We start from the raw sequence: 20,641 nt of genomic DNA on the forward strand, positions 1-20,641 counted from the left end.
CCCTCACCTCTCCCTCCACCTCCCCCTCACCCTTCCCTCCACCTCCCCTCTCTGCTCCCCCCTCATCTCCTCCTTTGGCATCAGGAGGCCAACCTTTGGGCTTCATAACAGAGGGGAACACACGTGCATTTCACGGGTGCTTGTCCTACGTCCACGGACCACGGGGCCACACCTGGAGCTGGAGTCCACCCGTGGTCACGAGCGGTGTGACCTTGTCACTGTCCTCCCTAGATGAGGCTCACACCAAGGAAGAAAAGGGGTTATTATGAGAATCTCCAGGGATGGCTCCACTTTCAGCCAAAAGGAAACCACCCGTGACACGAGGCGATGGGGTGACTGATTCGGCTCCCCTGCCTCAGAAAGGGGTGGAGCTGTGTGGCTCCAGGCCCGCAAGCGCGCAGAAGAGGCTATGGCCTCGGCTCCCCACCGAGACTTAAAACAACTGCACTCGCCCCAAAATGAGCACCTCCTCCTTTCAACGTGTGGGAGGCAAGAGCCGGGCAGCTGGGGGCGGGCGGGATGGCGGCCTTGTACGGGAAGGCTCCTCTGCAGGCTTCTCCCCGCCCGGGCCTCACACTCCCCCGTCCTGACATCTCCTCCAATGGAGGGCTTCCGAATTTGTCCCCACCACCCCTGCCCCCTCCCACATGTGTTTCTGCATCAGAGGGAACCGTGTGCCTTTGTCAGCACCTGAGAGTCTGAAAGACGCAGGATGAAAGATACTTCAGTGGCTCCAGACCTCGTATCAGGCAGAAAAGCTCTTAATTATGCATTTGGTTTCTCAACGAACTTTCACAGGGACGTGGATGCTTAGCTGAAACGGGGCCCAGGGCCAGGGGGTGTTGCCTAAGCCGCCCCAGTGAATACCCAGAGCCTCACTAGACCGTACTCGCCCCGTCTCCAGAGGAAGATAGATCCACAAGCCGGCCTCGCGATCGCATTTCCTGGGTCTGTTCTTGTCCGCTAACCTGTGGAGTCAGAGAAAGCCAGGCCCCGAGCCCCGGGTGCTGGTTCCGACGCAGCAAGGCCCCCGCCAGGACCCCACACTGTCTTGTCCTGAGAGCTTTCCCTCCCAGGCTGGGAAGGGGGGAGAGCGCCAGAGCTTGGACAATGTCCCGTCGGTTTGCCTCACTCAGCATTTCCCACACTGCTTTAGTGAAGTGGTAACTAATGTAACACAGATTTTAAGAAGGTTTCATGCTCAAATAAGTTAGGGAAAGATGGCATATTACTTGGAGCTAAAAGGAGACTAAAGTTTTTTAAAATTTATTTATTTTGAGAGAGAGAGAGAGAGAGAGCACGCATGCACACACACAAGCAGGTAGGGGGAGAGAGAGAGAATTCAAGCAGATTCCATGCTGACAGCACGGGGCTCAATCTCATGAACTCTGGGATCATTACCTGTGCTGAAGTCAGACGCTTAGCTGACTGAGCCACTCAGGCACCCCAAGAAAGAGAGAATCTTAAGCAGGCTCCACGCTCTGCACAGAGCCTGGCATGGGGCTTGATCCCATGACCTGGGATCATGACCTGAGCTGAAGCAAAGAGTCAGACACTCAATCAACTGAGCCAGCCAGGTGCCCCAAGAGAAGGAACATTTTTAACTGTATTCGATCCAGCTTCCATAATTGTTTTTGACTCTGGATCTTCCCGTCCTAGACACACACACACACACACACACACACACTGCTATAATATGTTGATGTCATTGGGCATAGTTTGAAAACACTGCTGTAATTTGCAAAGGTTGAATTTCCCAACAGCCACACCAGATCTGTAACGCCCATGGGCCCCTCCTGATCAAAGCAGTAACAGCACTGACAAACCTGTGTTCATCTGTTGGCACCCTGTGTTCTCAGCACTTCTGGAACCTCTTTCGGAGCCACTATCCCAGCCCGCCTGGAGCCTCAGATCCGAGCCAGCACACTCTACAGCTGGCTTCAGGAAACAAGGCGACTCCATCGCCGCCCCCTGACTCTTCCGGATATCAAATCTGGAGGAAAAGGTAGGTGAGTGAGCAAGCTTGCCCTTCTCCCTCCTTCCTGCCCACTTTCTCTCTGGCCAGACTGGCCTCACATGTCAAAGTTGCTCCTTGGCATCAATCAGAGCCTCCCAAACGCCACAGAATTTCCATCAAATAAGTTATGTCACTTTATAGGATAAGTTATGCATGGACAATACTAACATCACCAAAGAAACAAGTCAAATTGCCTGAATGTGGAATTTTTGATGAGCACGTTGTTTTAGGATTTTGGAATGTCGACATCTCCCCCAAGAGGCTTTGCTTTTTTACTCTTTTCTCCCCCTAGATCATAACAAAACATCATGCCTCATCATCAGTTTTGTTTTCTCAAAAACGATCTGATTTTCCGTCTTTGAAATTCCAGAAAAATGCCGAATATGCACTTTCTGGGTTTCTTTCAAAATGGGAAGCACAATCTTCACCTAATCATTGTTTCTGCAGAATGAATTTTTAAAAACTCAGATTTCTCCTGTTTTTCTTGCAAGTTACCTTGAACTTGAAGGAACGCAGCCTCTGAGCCCTGGGCATGTGAGGCGGGTGGCCCATCACAGGGGTCTGGCCTAAGCTCCTAAAGCTTCTCGGGCTGATAAGACTCCTGCTCATCACATAACACCAGCCTGTCACCTTTCTTTGGCATGTTCAAATTCATCTAACTGCAGACAACTTGGCATTCGCTGTTTCTAAAGAATGTTCATGTTTCAGGTCAACGGGATCCCGGCAGCTACCGGCCTACGGCAGAGAAACGCTCAGGAGGGTCAACGCTGTGGCTGCCAACATTTTAACATGTCACTAATTGGAGGCCGCAGGCAGGTAACTCTGACAGACAGAACGTGCAGGGAGGGCCTGGTCAGCTTCTGCAGGGGCTGCAGAGACGGGCAGATGTGTGCAGGGGGCAGGTCATCCAGCGAGGTGGGCCGCTGTGAGGGCAGAAAGGAAAGCTGGCTGCAGGACGTGGGCTCCTTTGTGTGAAAGCTCCTCCGGAATGTGACCTCCCTGCCCGCCCTCTAACGCTTTTCTGATCATCGATTTTTAGACAAGAAAAGCTCATCTGATGGCCGAAGACAGACCTGCAGGGGCCGCCCTGAAGCCACCGGTGTTCTGTGTAGACGCCACCACGCAGGGGGTGGTGCAGAGCATCCCGCTGGAGCGCCGGTGGGACAGATTTGATAAAGGAGAGCAGAACGTCGACGACTGGAATCTGCCCTGGAAGCCTCGTCCCGCACGGCGGAGCGCGTCAACGTTAAGCCGTGGCAATGGCTGAACCACCGCCCGGGCGCCACCGAGCGGCGAGGACCACCTGGCCAACCGCCCGAAGCACATGAAGAGGATGCACGGCGCCACCCGGTTCGAGTTCATCCTGCTGACCTTCATCATGCCCAACGACCTCAGTAAGTTCATGGCTGAACACTTCCGGGAGAAGCACGTGCTGGGCACCAAGCGCAGCTACTGGATCTGCAAGGCCGCGGCGCTGTCTCGAGGGAGGGGGATCGTCATCTTCAGCGACATTAAAGACTTAATCTTGGATGACACAAACATAGTACAGAAATATATCTGCAACCCTTTCCTCACGGGCAGATATAAGTGTGACCTCCGGATCTACATCTGCGTCACGGGCTTTAAGCCTTTGACCGTTTACGTTTATCAGAAAGGGTTGTGCGGTTTGCCACGGAGAAGTTGGACCTGAGTCATCTGCAAACAGTTATGCCCACTTGACCCAGCAGCACCCACAAGTCTGGGGCCTCGTGTGAGAAAATCAAAGAGGTGATCAGTCGTGGGTGCAAGTGGGCCCTCAGCCAGTTCTTCTCTTACCGTCGCCGCTGGGACAGGGACGACCTGCTTCTGTGGCAGAAGGTCCACCACGTGGTTATCCTCACCATCGCTCCCTCAGTCCCCTTCGCTGCCAGCTGCTTCGAGCTCTTTGGGTTTGATATTTTGATTGATGACAGCTTGGAACCGTGGCTGCTGGAGGTCAACGTCAGCCCTGCCCTGTCCGTGGACTGCTCGGCAGACATGTCAGTGAAGAGGAAACTCATCCACAACACAATTGAACTGACTTATTTTCAGGGTCTGAGACATGGGAGGGCAGAACGGTCACGGGCAGAGTGTTTAAGGACGAATCTGCCGTGAAGAAGGCTGTAAAAATATGTCCCTAAAGTAAACGCGCCTCCCAGCCTAGGGAAACGGCGAGCCGGAGGAAGGATCTCCTCCTTTCAACAAGAGAACCAGCCCAAAACCAAGCCAAAGTTCAAGGGCAGACACGCGCCCCACAAGGTGCTCATTCTGTTCATTCGGTCGTGGGCGCACCAGACGGGCACCTCCCTGCACGTCGCCGCGACGCCAGCAAAGCGCCAGATCCCAAGCAGGGAACTTTGTTCTCATTTTTCCTTTCAGTGAAGCTACTTTCGGAGCTTCCAGGAATGGATTACGTGTCAAAAGAATAATCCGAGAACTCCAAAAACCAGTGAACAAGCAACACGCCCACGTGGCGGAAAAGGAAACAAAAGGAAGTGACACAGCTTCGGGAAAACCAAGGATCCCCTTGGGGGGCACCGCGGTGGCTCAGCCCCGACCCTCCGCATCCGGCACGTTGACCGTGTCACTGGAGCCACCGACGTGGGTGTAAATAAAAACATAACAACTCTGACAAAGCAGAGCGTGCGCAAATGGTGGTTAAGTCACGTGACCTAACTGGCTTCTTTGCTCCGATTTCTTGGGACAGTAGCACCCAGCCTCCTGCCTGTGCTGGAAATGCTTTATCACAGTTATACTGTGCGTTTATTGAAACACGAAAAGAAAAGATTATCAGAATATTTCTTAGGGACTCTTAGGTGAAAATGGTATAAAAAAGGTTAAAGGTTAACTTTCTGTTTTTTAATACACCATTTTATGTTCAATATTATTTTTGTCAACTTAATGATCAGTCATTGGTGTGAAGCGAATTACAGGAAGCCTCCCCACCGAGTACCCACGTGACTGTTATTTATAGGTCCTGGGCCTTGAATCAGACATTGTCCTGCTTTGCTCCCCATGGCGGGTGGGTGGGGTGGGGAATCCATCAACCTAGCGGCTGGCCCTGTCACTGATAGATTACCATCCCTGGGTGCAACCTCGGAATCTTCCAGATCCTCCAGCCTTGTCATTCTACCACTTCAGAAAGCACTGAAGTGTCCTGAGATTCAAATGCTCCAGCATTTTCTTGAAAACATTATGCTGAGTGAAAAAAATCCAGACACATAGTAGGATGCCACCCTCAGGAAGCGTCCAGAGTTGGCAAATCTAGACGCAGAACGTGATTGGTGGTTGCAGGGTCCCAGGGCTGGGGCGCGGGCCTGACCGCAGGTGGGAGTGGGTTCCTTCGGGAAGAGGAACTATCCTGGTGGTGGTCACACAGCACCGTGAACGTGCTCGATGCCACTGATGGTCAACTTCATGTGATGTTTATTTTACCGCAATAAAAACAGGTTAAAGCAAATGGTGTCCAGGATAGGCCAGGAGAGACTGTTCAGGCTGGGGACACACAGTGGGTGACTCAGACACGGGACAGAGAAGGAAGGGACTGCTCTCAGTGCCCACGTAGGATTCTTAGGGCGTTTGTGCTCGAAGGGGCCTCTGACGGCTAACAGAATTCTACTGCTCCGTCTGAATGGTTCAGAAAAAAAGGGGAGAAAGAAAGTTCTAGCAGTTAGCCGGGAGGCTGGACTGCGTATGCTGTTCATCGCTCCGTTTCATGCGTAAGCACGTTTATTTACTCCCAGCCTTATTCCAGAAGGGGCTTAAAGGGGTCACGTAAGAATATAAGCACATCGAGATTGTTTTGATCTTTTATGTCAGATACTTTTGATCTAAAGTATTTGGCAAGCAAAGAAAAGGTCCATTTCCACAAATGCTGGGGTGTGCCTAATGCAACGAAACCATGTGACTACCGTTACCCGAAGACCAGAGATTCGATCTCATACCCCTTCAGATACTCCCTTCCTCTTGAGCCGGGCTATAACGGCTCGTCAGATGTGAGGATGAATGCTCTGGAGATGTGCGAAGCACCTGCTCTTAAGGAAAGATTATTTTATTTGAGCATGTGAGGCTTTACAGCAATAGCCCTGGGCCACCTGTCAGGAAAACCATGCACGATCTGGGCAGTATAGCTCTTCCACAGCAACGCGTGGGCCAATTAAACTGAAATAATAATGGGCTTCTGTAAGAATTGGCAAAAGCGACGGGAAACCTTACGTGTGTAGAGTGTGTAAGCAGGTGCACAGTTGTGTAAGGTACATGGAGGGAAAGCACAGACACAGTATTCCGGGGGACAACAGTCAAAGCCACAAAGTCCTGAGACTTCTCAGATAGGAGGGAGTCCTTTAGAAAAAACTCCTTGGACTTCCGCCTCCGGGGAAATGGAATATGTGTACCTTTCCTTCTTCCTTCACGGAGCACAATCAAAAGAGGTGAGAGCATCTCGGGCAAACATAAGGAGTCACAGCGGGGAGAGAAGGCAGTCCCACTAGGGACCCCAAGAAAAACACGGTGTTGGCTTTGGGGACTTGGGGACTTTTCCCTCATACTCTGAACTGGGTGCTACAGGAGCCGGCAATGCCGCAGGCACAAGGAGCCAAGGCTCGCTCCGAGCAAAGGACCAGGAGAGGAGCGGCCCCAGGAAAATTTAACTAAAGGGGCCTGAGAGACTCTGGGCTCTTGGACTCCGATCTCTGGGGAGCTGGAGGGTCCCGAGGTCAGACGTGAAGGCTCTGACTTCAAGACTGGGTCCCGTCTCCCTTTGACTCGCGGTTAGCAGCAGCCAGCAGCAGGGGACACAGGACGTCATGAGGATCTTCTGGAAGGAATGGGGAAGTAGGAGAGAAGTGCGCCCCTGAGACACAGAGGTCACACTGCGCTGGGGTGCGGCCCCCACCTCTGAGCGCCCCCAGCACTCACGGGCAGGCCGTGCAGACTTGCTGGGGCGGGAGCCCTGCTGGGCGAGAGGGGAGTCTTGCGGACACGGGCAGGCAGAGGGAGGACCCCCCGAGGTCCCTTCAAAGCCTGAGCTCCGAGACTCTTCTGTCTGCTGAGCAGGCTCCCCATGTCCGCCTGGGCAAGTTCGTGCCCACTGGGGAGGGTGCTCCCCCACCGGTGGACACCATCAGCAAGCGATGGTGCCCAGTAGGTGCGTGCCCGTGTCCTCTGGTGAGACGCTCCCGTCCCCGGGCAGGGGGTCCCGTGGAACCCCTGTGAGCAGTCACAGTAGCATTGCGGGGAGATGGACGGGCTGCTGTGTCCCCTGCGGGGCCCTGTCCCCCCCCACCGGGCTGGGCTCCTCCCCCCCCCAGGCTGGCCTGCCCCCTCCCCCCCGACTGGGCTCACTCCTCCCGAAACCACACTCGCCTCCCTATGTGGCTCTTACAGATTCAATCCATCATTTCCTTTTAGGGTCAGAAAGAAATTCCTCCTCTCTCTCACCCTCCGTGTGAAGAATCCAAACTTCCCTGGCCTACTCCGACCATCGCGGGGGGATGACAGGACACACCTAGGTCACATGGGTGTCGTTATCCCAGGCAATGGGGGGTCAGCAAGTGTCAAGGCCTGGACACCACCTGAGTTCCAGCAGGCACCAGATGGTGGGTGGAGTCTGCTTCGGGGAGTCAGGAAAGTGTCCCAGACGCCCACGGGGCCTTGGATCCCAGCACGGTCAGGGCCACACGGAACAACGAACACAGCTGAGCACGGCTCTCAGCACCAGTGAGGCCAAAGTGGTCACTGGGCTCCTGGAACTTTCCACCTCATGTGCCCCCCGCCATGTTCACCCACAGCTGCTCCCAGAGAACGGGCTCTGGGCCTCAGGACCCTGATCCCCTCAGAGGAGGAGGATCCCAGCAGATCGCAGCAGCCCAGCTCAGAGCCGGGCCTTCTGGAACATTGGCATATTGTGGAGGGGTGCCCATCGACCCAGAGGAGCCGTGCAGACAACATCAGTGCCTTAGACTGGGGCAGATGAGCATCCCTGAGACCCTCGTCGTCACCTCAGTTCTCACCTCTGAGCTGGAAAACTGGGATGGAGTCTGGTGGCGAGGGTCCTGGGCACCTGCCGCTGGGCACCCCCACGGGGGCTCCCGGCCCCTGACTAAGCGGCGCTGCCTGCTCAGGGAAATGCAGAAACCACGGACACAAGCCTCAACCAGGCTGCCCCTGTGCTAGACACACAAAGGCCGTCGGTGCTTTCAGAGGGCAGACAGGGGTGAGGTGAGGAGGGTTAGCTCCTGACGTGGGAAAGAGCACAGGTGTTTGAGGAAGCCCCACCCTCCCCCATCCGGTGTGGTTCCCAAAAATAAAGGACATAATTCCTGTAAAAGCAATTTAACTCCTTTTTTTTTAAATGCTTATTTATTTTTGAAAGAGACAGAACATGAGCAGGGGAGGGTCAGAGAGAGAGGGAGACACAGACTCTGAAACAGGCTCCAGGCTCTGAGCTGGCAGTCAGCACAGAGCCCGACGCGGGGCCCGAACCCACGAACCGCGAGATCATGACCCAAGCGAAAGTCGGTCGCTTAACCGACTAAGCCACCCAGGCGCCCCAGTTTTTCTTTAAAGAAGGAAAGACGTGCATCTGCAAACAGAATAACTAAATATGCTAGAATCACATTTCCCACAGTAGTAGGGGTGCTGTGTGGACCGTGTGCCTAAGTTCTCATATTTCAAGATATGGAAACAATTGCCTTTTAACAAATCCGGCGGATTTGCCGGATTACTGACGTGCCGTGTGCTGTCAACGGAAGTCTCTCGGGAAGGAGGGTGTCTTTGTTCCTGGGAACCCTGGGAAAAGCCTCCGGGGAGAGGACACTGGGGGGCGAGGGGTACAGGCGGCCGAGGTTCAGTGAAGCGCGGGTGTGGCTGAGCGCGCACTGCATGGCAGGCTGGGGGGCCCTGGAGAAGTGCTCTGGGCGCTGGGGAGGAAGTCGAGAGGCCCGCAGGACAGATGGAGCGGTAAGTCCTGTCACTGAGCGCCCGGTGCCAGCAGGCAGAAGCCTGGCCCCAGAGCACAGGGAGCCACAGAGCGGCTCGCTAGAGGCAGGTGACCCGCGTGAGTGACAGAGCTGGGGACTGTCTAGCCTCCTACGATCTCCATGCCCCATCAGACACTGTGCGGGGGTGCGGGCGCAGACGCAGGCGCCCCCACGTGGGGGAGCACTGTTGAGGGCATCCCTCGGAGAGCACTCCGGGAGGCACAAAGGCCCCCAGCACGGTGCGCCTCACCCTGGGACCGTGAAAGCGGACACAGCGTCACGACCAGCGGCAGGCGCGTCCCACCCACATGCAGCACTCGTGCACCACTGACTCCGGGGTTTGTCTTCCAAACTCTTCTGCCCCAAAAGGAACCAAGATTCTGGAGAGTGGCTGATGCATCCCTTCGGGCAGGAGGAGTCAGGAGGGGTCTGTGTACTGGAAGAGTGGCCCCCCCCCCAGTTCACGTCCACGTGGTCCCTGCAAACGTGGCCTTGTTTAGGTCATGTGTTGTCTTTGCAGAAGTAGGTCGGCTTAGGATGAGGTCATTGCAGTAAAGCCCATGGCTGGTGTCCCGAAGAAGGGGAAGTCAGGCACAGACCCAGAGGGAAGACGACCACGGGGACACGGAGGCGGAGCCAGTGGCCTCCCCTGCGGCCTCCAGAGGGCGTGTGGCCCTGCCGAGTCCTCCGTCAGGACCCCTGGCCTTCGGGGACTGTGGGGGGGCAAGGGGCCGCGGAGTTCATGGACCATGGGCTGCCGGGGTTTGTCACATTTGCTACGGGAGCCACAGGGAGCGGGGACAGGCTGCCACACGCTGTTCCCGTGAACGTCACACACTAAATCTGCGATCCAACCTTTACTTCTTTAAGAAGATCTAATCCAATTAGAACCAACCTCTAAATGCTCAAGAAAATGTAGTTTCAAAGCCACATTTACTCGATGAGCATTAACCAAGTACTCATCTCTGTGACCGCGGTCCTCCGTGTGCACAGAGCCTGGGCTCTTCCAGAACCAACAATAATCAGGGCTATGGCCACCCCGTCGCCTTATGGACTCACTCGTTTGTGCCGGAACTAATTTCTAAAACCTCCCGGGTGCTATTGTCACAGGTGGGGGGAGGGGCAAAGACGCAGGAGGCCTGGGGACCACCCCGATTTGCTCCGGGCCCCTGGGTGGGGGGACACGGGTTAAGTAGGTGGTGGGGACGCAGTTTGGGAGGGCCTGAGGGGGGAGGGGACCAGCAGACTGGAGGGCCTGCCCCCTGCCAGGAGGGTGGGTCGTGGAAGCCTTTCCAGAGGGGAGGGGGCCACCCCGGCCTCCGGAGGACAAGGGTGGAGGCTCGGATAAGACCGGGCAGAGGCCTATCCTGGGGAGGGAAGGGAGAGGCAGGCGGGGCAGGTGGCGCCGGAGTGGGTGAAGCTGGGGTGCCGTGCTCCGAACACAGACCTTCCTCCTTGGGAAAAACACGGAGCGTTTCCAAGGCAACACCTTGGTTAAAAGGGGGATGAGTCCAACTCCATCTTCTCCCACGCACCCCACAGCGTTCCCATCTGCCTGGGGGGGCTTCGGGTCCTCTTTCAGAACCAGGGCCAAGCCAGCCGCCTTCCGGCCCTGAACGCTCGCATGCTTTTCCTGGGGGTTCTTCGTGCTGCCTTTGTGACCAGCTACATCGCTTTATATGCTGCTCGCAAATGCGCGCATAGTCACAAAATAACATGCTGTGAAGTGTCAGATTCCGCAGCCAAAAGGAGCCCTGAGGAGGTGCTAAGAGCCCTGAGGAGGTGCTAAGAGCCCAACTAGAGTAAATTCCAGCTTTTTGGAAGGCAGCTTGAAGGGAGTGCTTTCCACTGAGGAGTCCTGACTGCCAGTGTGCCCCGAGGCACACACACCCACTCCACGCCCCGGGGCCTCCATCCTGTTCTGGTTCCAGACCTCACACACCAGACTACCCGGGAGGTAGTAGCCAGCCAGGCCCGTCTTCAGGCGCCTGAACACAGGTCACCCACAAACATTTCATTGCTTTCTCCTCACTCACCACAAACAAAAGTTCCGCGCCTTCTAGTCAGTACAGCAGTGCTTCCTTTTGTCTGCTTTAGTGAAAACTCTCGGGATAAGCTGGATCAAAATAAAACAGTCAGCAAGTTGACTTTTTGTTTTTTAGCCAAACCACAAGCAGCCTTGCCGTGACGGAATAGTTTTAATCTGACAGGTGTCCATCATCAGGAAGGAAAGGCCTCCGTCTGGCATAGCTGAGCTAGAGCGCTCTTATCTTCCCTCAGAGCCGAGGCAGCACATTGTCCCTGGTCACTTATTAGTTTTTGAATGTTTATGTATTTATTTTGAGAGGGAGAGTACGAGCAGAGGAAGGGCAGAGAGAGAGGGAGAGAGAAACCCAACCAGGCTCTGAGCTGTCAGCACAGAGCCAGACGTGGGGCTTGAACCTACAGACTGTGAGATCATGACCTGAGCTGAAGTTGGATGCTTAGCCAACTAAGCCACACAAGCATTGTCCCTGGGTCACTTTAAACAGCATTACCAAAATACTGAGGACCTCAGTTATGCAAGGACAATAGACTTTAGTGAAAGGAGAAAGATATATACGATCTGAAGAGAAATCAGAGTATTAGACTTTAGGATTAAAATAATTACAGGTCCTAAACTATGATCTTTCACGTCGATCAAATAAAAACACAAGTACGTATTGAAACCATGTACATAAACCCACATCTTGTGAGAAGATTTTTTAAGAAGGTATTCCTTCCCTGTGACCGGGGGAGCTCTCCACATTAATATAAAAACCAGCTGACTGACAATATCTTGCTTGTTTTCAGGGCAGCCTACAAAACACACAATAAACAAATAATTGCTCATTGTTTTGACTTTGAGATTAAAAGGCCGTAAGTCCCAGGAGGTGACTTGCTGTGTGGGCAGTGACGGGCCCCGAGCCCGACATTGTGCTGCCCTGGATCAGGCTCCCCGTGGGCCCACTTTGTAGTGACTGGACCTGCCTTCCTACCTGACCCGGCAAGGTCATGGGTGTTGGAGGTCATGGAGGGTCAGGCTGAGCTCCTGTAATTCCGGAGCAAGGGAAAGCACCGGGCAGGAGCAAGTCAAAACCACCTGCAGAGGAAGAGGAGCCACTCTCCGCTAATCATGGGGCCCAGCGGGGTTGCGCACTGAGCCCCCGGCTTTATCTCTGTCCTGCCTGGCCTGTCACAGGGCAGACTCAGCTCTTGTGATGAGCAGAGAGGGGTGGTCTTGCTTGGGGTCCGGGAGCTCATTCTTTCAGGAGCCCCCTGTTCTCCAACTGGTATTGTTCTAACCACTTGTCCTGACCAGGAAGCCTGGGGACAAGAGGGTCTCTTCCTTCAGAATCTCTGGGTGGCTTGGGTTGCCCTAAAGCTGTACGTGTTCTCCATCATCTGTGGCAGTGAATATACTATCAGCTTTTTATGTCTCTTTTAGCAAAACAAACAAACAAACAAAACCCTGTAATTGGGAAGTCACACCCAACGTGGGGTGCTGAGGGATGGCCCCCTTCTCCTGCCCAGGACCATGTTTCCAGGCTCATATCTGAGCGTCACCTTCCCGGACGCGTACTGGGTCTCCCGGTAGCCCGTGCAATACACAGTCTTGGCGGTACCATCGGGGTACTCCCTCCTCTTGAAGCAGGACGTTTGAATCTCCCTCTGCCCGTTGCTGAGCACAATGGTTCTGTCGCCGTTCCTGACGGGGAAGAGCAGCCTGGTAAGCTGGCCGTGCAGTGGCCGGAGCTCCCCGTGCAGCTTGTCGGGGCTGCGTGGCAAGAGCGCGGTCTGGAATCCTCATTCCAGACCTTAGTGAGTGAGGGCGGAGAGCGTGAGAGGCCAGAGCAAGGCGGGTGTGTGTGTGTGTGTGTGTGTGTGTGTGTGTGTGCACACAGAGGGTTCAAGGCATCGGCAGAAACTTGGTCGGGCTGAGAGCAGGTGCTCAGGAGAATGACAGGCGGGGGGGCCCTGCTCACATAGTCGTAGGTCCTGAACTGAGGTTTTACCTTGGGGGGCAGGGACTTCAGGGGAGTGAGGGGCAGATGGATAATCATTCAAGAAAAGTGACCCAGACCCACGAGACTGCTGTGTGAAGACAGCTGGGAAGAGACTACCATGACGCCCGGCCACGGGCAGCTGGCCATGGGCAGCTGGCCGGGGGCGAATGGCCCCGGGTTTTACCCTCTGCACACTGGGAGTCAGGGAGGAGCGTGCCCTCGGAGCACTTTGTGTGTCTCAGAGTCGGCCTGCTATCGACTCGGGCTTCTGGACGGGGCGTTCCTGGAAGACCCCAAGCGTTTTTAGGTTGCAACACAAGGTGGCCAAAGTCAGGGAAGAGAACAAAAAACCAGTGTTTCCATTCATGTTCTCTATAGAGGGACCCAGATCAAGGTCACAGACAAAACCTCAGGGTCAGCGACATTATTTTCTATTATTACACTTACACAAATACTTAGACTTCTACAAAAAAATTTAATGAATCTGAAGAAATTATTGACTATGCACACCTGTCATGATACTGACCTTTCCACACTGATGGCTGTGCCATCAGGAAACACAGTCTCTTCCCGTCCATCACGCAGATGTTTCACAGTCCCATCCGGAAACACGACTTCCTTTGAGCCATCACGGTGGTATTTTTCTGTGGAATACATGTTTGAACAATGCCTCTTCCTAATCTCCCTGCTGCGGCTCTCAGCTGCTCAGACGTATTTTACCGCAACCCATGCCATAAAGGATTAGTATTCAAGACTTGGTTTTTATATCCTGCTCTATCATTTCTAATTTATATTTGAATATCTTACTCCAGGCAGATTGATCTGCTTTGGTCCCATTTGAACACGAAATTTGCATTCTCCCGACTCTGCTCAAATTATCTCCCTCGCTACAATTTTCCTTTCCTTCCGTATGTTCTCTGGCTCCTTCAAGGTGGAAAGTCGTCATCAATCCCAGAGCAGGTGACCTTGAGCTTCTGAATGCCTTTGACCTTTACTGTTGTTAACCTTCACTCTGGTTTTTCACAGTGACTTGAGGTGTCAGACCCGGTAATGTGGTAAAGACCCTGGACAGCCTCCATGGTAGCCCCACGGACAACACTGACTTTCAACCTTGAGCAAGAGATAGAACACTCAGGGCCACCTGGCTGGCTCAGTAGGTGGAGCGTGCAACTCTTGATCTCAGGATCTTGAGTTCAAGCCCCACTTTGGACATGGAGCCAAAAAAAGAGGGGCGCCTGGGTAGCTCAGTCAGTTAAGCATCTGACTCTTGATTTTGGCTCAGGTCATGATCCCAGGGCTGTGGGATCAAGCTCTGAGTCAGGCTCAGCACAGTGTATGGAGCCCGCTCAAGATTCTCTCTCTCTTCCTCTGCCCCTCTTCCCTGATCACGTGCTCTCTCTCTCTCTAAGAAAAGAGAGAGGGACAGAACCCTTAGAAGCCACAAGGCTCAGTGCGCAGCACGCTGAAACACGGTCATATTTACCGTTATTATCAGAACAAAGGCAGGGTTATATTGCACACACATGGTGTAAATCACTATTTGCATGTGTTTGAGAACAAAAGATGTTAAATAAAATTTAACTAATCAGTTTCTATTTGCCTTTTTAAAATATTCATTTGCTTCTTTTTGTTTGGTTAAGTGTTGGCAGTTGCTGGCAGACAAGAGGCAGCATGAGAAAAATATACGTGGTGACAAACCTGACAACTGAAGAAAAATTCTGCCCATTAAAATGGTTTTTAACACAAGAACTGTAAAAGTTTTTTTTAACATTTATTTATTTTTAAGAGAAGGAGAGACAGAGTGCAAGCAGGGAAGGGGCAGAGAGAGAGAGGGAGACACAGAATCCGAAGCAGCTCCAGGCTCTGAGCTGTCAGCACAGAGCCTAACGCAGGGCTCGAACCCACGAACCGTGAGATCATGACCTGAGCTGAAGTCGGACGCTTAACCAACCGAGCCCTCCAGGCATCCCAATGTAAAAGTTTGTTTTTATGTGGTAATTGACGGACACCCAGAAGAAATTGGGGGCTCTTTGGAGCAAGACTTTTGAGCACTGCTGAATTCACAGACCTCCCGGTGCATACTCAGTGCACAAATCTGCTGATTTGTATGAACTTACAGGAACGCGTGCATAGAACACGAGTTCTACAAAATGGCAGGACTGGAAAATGAGGCCTTGACTCTGCCCCCGAAACGCCGGTCATGGTTACGGGACGTGCCTCCAAGGACAGTAATAGGACCTAGAATCCCTGCGAGAGAGAACGAAGTGGTGTGTTGGAGACATCTGCACGGACCAGCCGAGACGCGGAGAGTTTAAAAGGCCTCAGGACAGAAATGAAATACAGGTCGACCTGTCCTTTCTCTTTCAGGACACCTGGATTAACCTTCCTGTCACCCGAGGCGGCACGTGTGACTAGCAGGTGTCATGTCTCATTCTCATAACTTGCTGACGACAGCGATTGCTCACGTGTCCACCTCCCTGCTTACCTACAAATCAGAGCCCAAAGCACAGCTTGTGACGGTAAAGACCCAGCGAGATACACGTGAGTGCAGGTTGGAAAGGACCTCAAGGGGGACGTGGGTGTTCCTGCTCAGGGGCCCCTGGGCCGTTGACAAGGATCTGTTTACCCATGACCTTGACTCTCTCAGCACCCGGCAGATCAGACGCTCTGAAGACATGGCCACTGCCAAGTATCTAGTGATGCTAAATAAAATGACACGGGAAATGCATGTAACTGAGCTCCGACGCGCCAGGAAAAGGCCAAGCAGAAGCAGGTGGAAGGGAAGCCTGAGCGTGCAGTCTCCCAGCTCCTGGTGGCTCTCTGACAAACGGAGCCTCACCCCTGCTTGCAGACGACACGCTCAGGGGTCACTCCCTGGGCCTGAGGATGAGCCAGGAAACGTCCACCCTGGGCACAGGGAGTGCACCAGGGAAACTGCCCTCTTCTGAGCTTCCTGAAGAATCTATGGAGTCCGGTCACCCCCAGGCTGGAAAACAACCCAGAGGAGCCCCCGAGCCTCTGGTGGAAGCAGGCACGGAGCTTCTGGGTTGTCAGCCCCAGGCTGGCCCTGCCCGGGGACCGCCACCCCCGCCAGGGGGCTGCCGTGCCACCAGGGAGTGGGGACCAGAAATGGACCAGAAAGTGAAAGTACACAGAGTGGTTTAAGAATTAAAGGAAGAAATTGAAAACAAGAGAGAAGTGATATTAGCAAAAACAAAGGAGAGAGAGAGAAGGAGAGAGTAGGTTATTTTGAAAAAGACCAAAATGAAGTGAAAATAAAATCTTTCAAATTAAAGCTAAAACTAGGGCCCCTGGGGGGCTCAGCCAGGGAAGCATCCAACTCTTGATTTCAGCTCAGGTCATGATCTCACGCTCAGGGAGCCCGAGTCGGGCTCTGTGCTGACGGTGCAAAGCCTGTGTGGGCTTCACTTTCTCTCTCTCTGACTCTCCCCTGTTCGTACGCACTCTTTCTCAAAATGAATAAATAAGATTAAAAAATTAAAGCCAAAAGGTGCATTAAGTTGCATGTAATATTCAGCTAAAGAGATAATTGATGAGCTGGGAGATGATTTTAAAGAAATTACCCAGAGTCTAAAAGAGACGAGAAAGACACAATGTGGTGAGCAAAGGAATGTAGGAGGGGGTGGGCCCACACACTCGTAACTGGAGGGAGAGGAATGGTGGGGGAGGGTCGTGCCAGTGAGGACGGGAGCTGAGAACTTCCGCGAACCTATAACGGGGCTTCCGGATAAGATGGACGGCACCCCTTTAAATCTGAGTTTCAGATAAGCACTAATGATTTCTGGAATAAGTGTGCCCACATACTTACACCAATCATTCGTTGCTTTTCTGAAACTCAGATTTAATGGGGCCTCCTGCTAAGTCAGCGGCCCCGCTCACGGAGGACGGGAGTCGTTCAGGCAGAGGGGATGGCCGTCCCCAACACGCTGAGTGCAGGCACACCTGTGACCAGACCTCTCATAAGGCACCAGGAGACATAACGTTTCCTAAGAGCAGCGAGCAGGAAGTAAATCACCTTCAAGGGAAGAAATTAGGTAGGATGCTACAGGAGATGGAATCTTCCAGATGCTGAGAAAAATTTATATTTCTCCTTTTGCTCAAAATTCTCTAGTGATTTCTCTCCGCATGAAAGTCCAGGTTCTCACCAGGGTCTCCACACACTGTGACCACACCCCCTACGCTGCTCCAACGCCACCCTTGCCATGCTGGCCTCCCTGATTGAGTTTCCTCAGACATTTCACTTGCTCTGCCCTCTCTAGAATGCTTTCACCTGGTATGCATAGAGCTCTCTGCTTCTCATGTATCACCTCCTCAGGGAGGGCCTCCTGGATCACCCTACAGATAGAGAATAGGAAATAACAGCAAGGTGCAGAATAATAGCGTCCTCTCCCTGTGTATCCCCTTCTCCACTGTCCACCTTTTTTACTTTTCTCTACAGCCTTTAATAAGTGTTGATTTTTATTTACTTACTTCCACCTTTTTGTTGTTTGCTCCCCGCCCCCAGTAAAAGGTCATGAAATGAGGACATCTTACACATCTGGCCACCATCCCATGCGCGGCGGGCAAGCAGCGCCTGGCCCAGGGGAGGCACGTAAGATCTACGGAGCAAACGGTGCAGAATTCTCTATCAAGACTAACGACTGTTCGTGAGCAGATGTGAGATAAAGGGCAGTTTCCGGAAGAAGCACAACGGGGCTCCACTTGCAGAAGGCACTGGAAGGAAGCTGCACCGAACGACGCCCTAGAGAAGAGCCGGCCAAGAAATGTACATAAATGTGAAAAACTCTAAAGCAAACCTCAACTGCCTAAATGAACAGTGATAATCATAACACATTTGGGGATAAAAAACCAAGGAGGGGCGCCTGGGGGGCTCAGTCGGTTATGTGTTCGACTTCAGCTCAGGTCACGATCTCACAGTTCGTGGGTTCGAGCCCCGCGTTGGGCTCTGTGCTGACAGCTCGGAGCCTGGAGCTGCTTCAGATTCTGTCTCCCTCTCTCTCTGCCCCTCCCCCACTTGCACTCTGTCTCTCTCTCTCTCTTTCTCTCTCTCAAAAATAAATAAACATTAAAAAATTTTTTAAATAAAATAGCGGTAGGAGCACGCAGGAGGGAATGAAAGGCAGACCATGGTCCTGGCTCCTTGGGGGGCACGGCAAGCCTGCGGACCAGTTCTTGTCTTGAGAAGTAAACCCTCTGGTTAAAGACAATCCTCTCCAGATTATGTGTGTTTCATTGCATGTTGCTAATGAGGACGCACCTTACCCCACAGATTTAGAAAAAAGCGAAAGATAAAGAGCAGAGAAAGGCACACCAGGCAAATGTTAACCGCGAGAGGGCCCCACGTGGGCCCACTGCGTTGACCAGACCCAAAGGGAAGGATCATTGCTGAACCATCAAAGCAGAACCCAGCTCACCAGAAAGAAAAATCACAAACAGATTTGGATAAATCCACAGTCAGAGCAACACATTTTCAGCACACTTCTCTCACTACTTAATAACTCAAGCTGATTTTAAAACCAGTAAAAGAACAAAACATTTGAAAAAGCTAAAAGCCTTCATCTGAAGGCATTTATGCATTTATGCACCATACACAACGTTCTCAAGCACCTATGGAACATTTTGGGGGAGAATGACTCCACTGCAGGCCATGAAGCTTTTGCTCATGAAAAAGAGCTCAAAGAAAATGTAAGGAAACGAGCTGTGGTTCAATATAACTTAGCTAAATTAAAATGGATAGCAGTAAGAAAACTAAAGCCCACCATCCATTTGGAGATTATTTCAAAGCACTGTCAAACATAACTCATGAACACAAAAACAAAAACAAACTACAGTAAAAAGTAAGAAACACTTAGAACTGCATTAGAAAAATAAATGCTAACAAAAGTGGAAAACTAAAACCAAAAAGGCACTTAGAGGGAATTTATAGGCTCAAATGTTTTGGGAATAAAGACCAAAAATTCATGAGCACTTATCTCTGCCTTAAGAAGTTAAAAAAGAGAGTAAAGTCAACCATAAAACATAAATATAAAGTCTTAAATCTGTGAAAGAGAAGAAACAAAGCTATAGTTCAAAGCATCAACAAAGCCAGAAATCAGTTATTTGAAATACATACTTAACACAAAGACCTCCGTAAAACTGGTCGAGGATGAAGCATCAGAAGGAGGGAGGGGCTACAGCCACAGGGGAGGCAGGGCCCTGAGAGCATCCACACAGTGCTCAAGGGCAAACAAGATTGTGCAAGAGTCCTGGCAGCCCGAGGACCAGCAGCTTCCCCCCCGCCCCTCCAGAGGCTGGAGCCAGATGGTCCCAGAGTGTGGACTGACCTTGAGCTCGCTTGTCTGAGCCTCCTCATCTCTAAGATGGGGACAGTGAGGCCCCTTAGCTTGCCGGATTCTCGGAAGGGTAAACATGCAGATGGAAAGCACTTAGAACAGCTGTCCCAACATGAGCACCACGTAGCTCGGAGCTCTTCTTGCTATTATATCATCAGGGATGCAGTTGCATTAGCTAGACGCTTCAAGGGACCCTCACCCCCTAACCGTAGACCTCAGAGATGGAAAATGGGGAAATACAAAAGGTCCAGGGACCACCTCCTGAAATAAACAAAAAAAGAAACAAGCAGATTAAGATGAGCCTAGAAAGGGTGGGGATGGAATGGGCAAGGCCTTGGCCTAGGCGGTGGGAATGGTCAAAGAGACAGAGAAGTAGAGCTAGAAAGACATGGGTCTGGGGTTCCAGCAGAAGAAACGAGAAGGCAGAGGAATGGCCATGTTATCAAAGGCAAGGGCTAGGAGACTTGTAGCGCAGATGAAAAAGGATAAACCCATGAGGGTAAGCTACGCCACGTATTCCAAGAGGAATAAATGGAAAGAAATCGTAGGGATATGTTATGGGTTGAATTTTGTCCTCCTAAACTTCCTGTATTGATGTCCGAACCCTCAGTACCTCCGAATGTGACCTCAGGTGGAAATAGCGTCTTTGCAGACAAAGTAAGTTAGGATGAGGTCATACTAGAGTAGGGCCGGGGCTGGGGGGGGGGGGGGGGGGCAGAAGGGGCACCAATCTAATATGGCTGGTAAACACGCGACATCTGAATGGCTAAAAGGGTATTCCTACCTGCAGCTTAGTGTCTAGGGGATCAGAAAATATAATTAAATATATGTACGTGTATGCAAATACACACAGAGAATGATAAAGCAAATGGGGCAAAAAGTTAAAAATTGGGTAAAGGATAAATAGGAGCTCTCTGTACATCCTGGACGCGTGAAAGCACATTGAAATAAACCGTAATTGAATGTTCATAGCAGCACTCTCCACAATAGCTAAAGCATGGAAAGAGCCTAAGTGTCCATCAATGGACGAATGGATCAAGAAGATGTGGTTTATCCATACGATGGAATACTCCATGGCAATGAGAAAGAATGAAATCTGGCCATTGTAGCAACATGGATGGACCTTGAGGGGGTTATGCTGAGCGAAATAAGTCAGGCAGAGAAGGACAGATATCATATGTTTGCACATATAGGAGGATTAGGAGGAACTTGACGGAGGAACAAGGGGGAGAAGAAGGGCAGAAATGG

General features: G+C 52.1%; 2 protein-coding genes across 4 annotated transcripts in view; one reads left to right on the forward strand and one right to left on the reverse strand.

The window, feature by feature from the left end:
* TTLL2 (tubulin tyrosine ligase like 2) overlaps positions 1-4,646 on the forward strand; it is a 15,309-nt gene extending 10,663 nt beyond the window's left edge. The window contains 7 exon segments of the mRNA XM_039257137.1: positions 3,057-3,231; positions 3,234-3,303; positions 3,305-3,672; positions 3,675-4,113; positions 4,200-4,245; positions 4,247-4,338; positions 4,340-4,646. Coding sequence (XP_039113068.1) covers positions 3,057-3,231; positions 3,234-3,303; positions 3,305-3,672; positions 3,675-4,113; positions 4,200-4,245; positions 4,247-4,338; positions 4,340-4,646 — 1,497 coding nt within the window.
* A 7,077-nt stretch (positions 4,647-11,723) lies between these two features.
* The window catches only part of LOC120248706 (centromere protein J-like), a 26,630-nt gene continuing 17,712 nt past the window's right edge, over positions 11,724-20,641 (reverse strand). The window contains exons 6-8 of one of the 3 annotated variants that reach the window (XM_039257165.1): positions 13,567-13,684; positions 12,617-12,742; positions 11,724-11,853 (exon numbers count right to left, since the gene is read on the reverse strand). In XM_039257165.1, the coding sequence (XP_039113096.1) occupies positions 11,844-11,853; positions 12,617-12,742; positions 13,567-13,684 (254 nt within the window). In that variant the 3' untranslated portion in view covers positions 11,724-11,843. Of the gene's footprint in view, positions 11,854-12,509; positions 12,743-13,566; positions 13,685-20,641 lie in introns of those variants that run through there. The other 2 variants (XM_039257164.1, XM_039257163.1) reach the window with 2 other exon arrangements.

Source organism: Hyaena hyaena, unplaced genomic scaffold (genome assembly GCF_003009895.1).
Source record: "Hyaena hyaena isolate Hyena2069 unplaced genomic scaffold, ASM300989v1 scaffold_603, whole genome shotgun sequence".
NCBI lineage: Eukaryota > Metazoa > Chordata > Mammalia > Carnivora > Hyaenidae > Hyaena > Hyaena hyaena.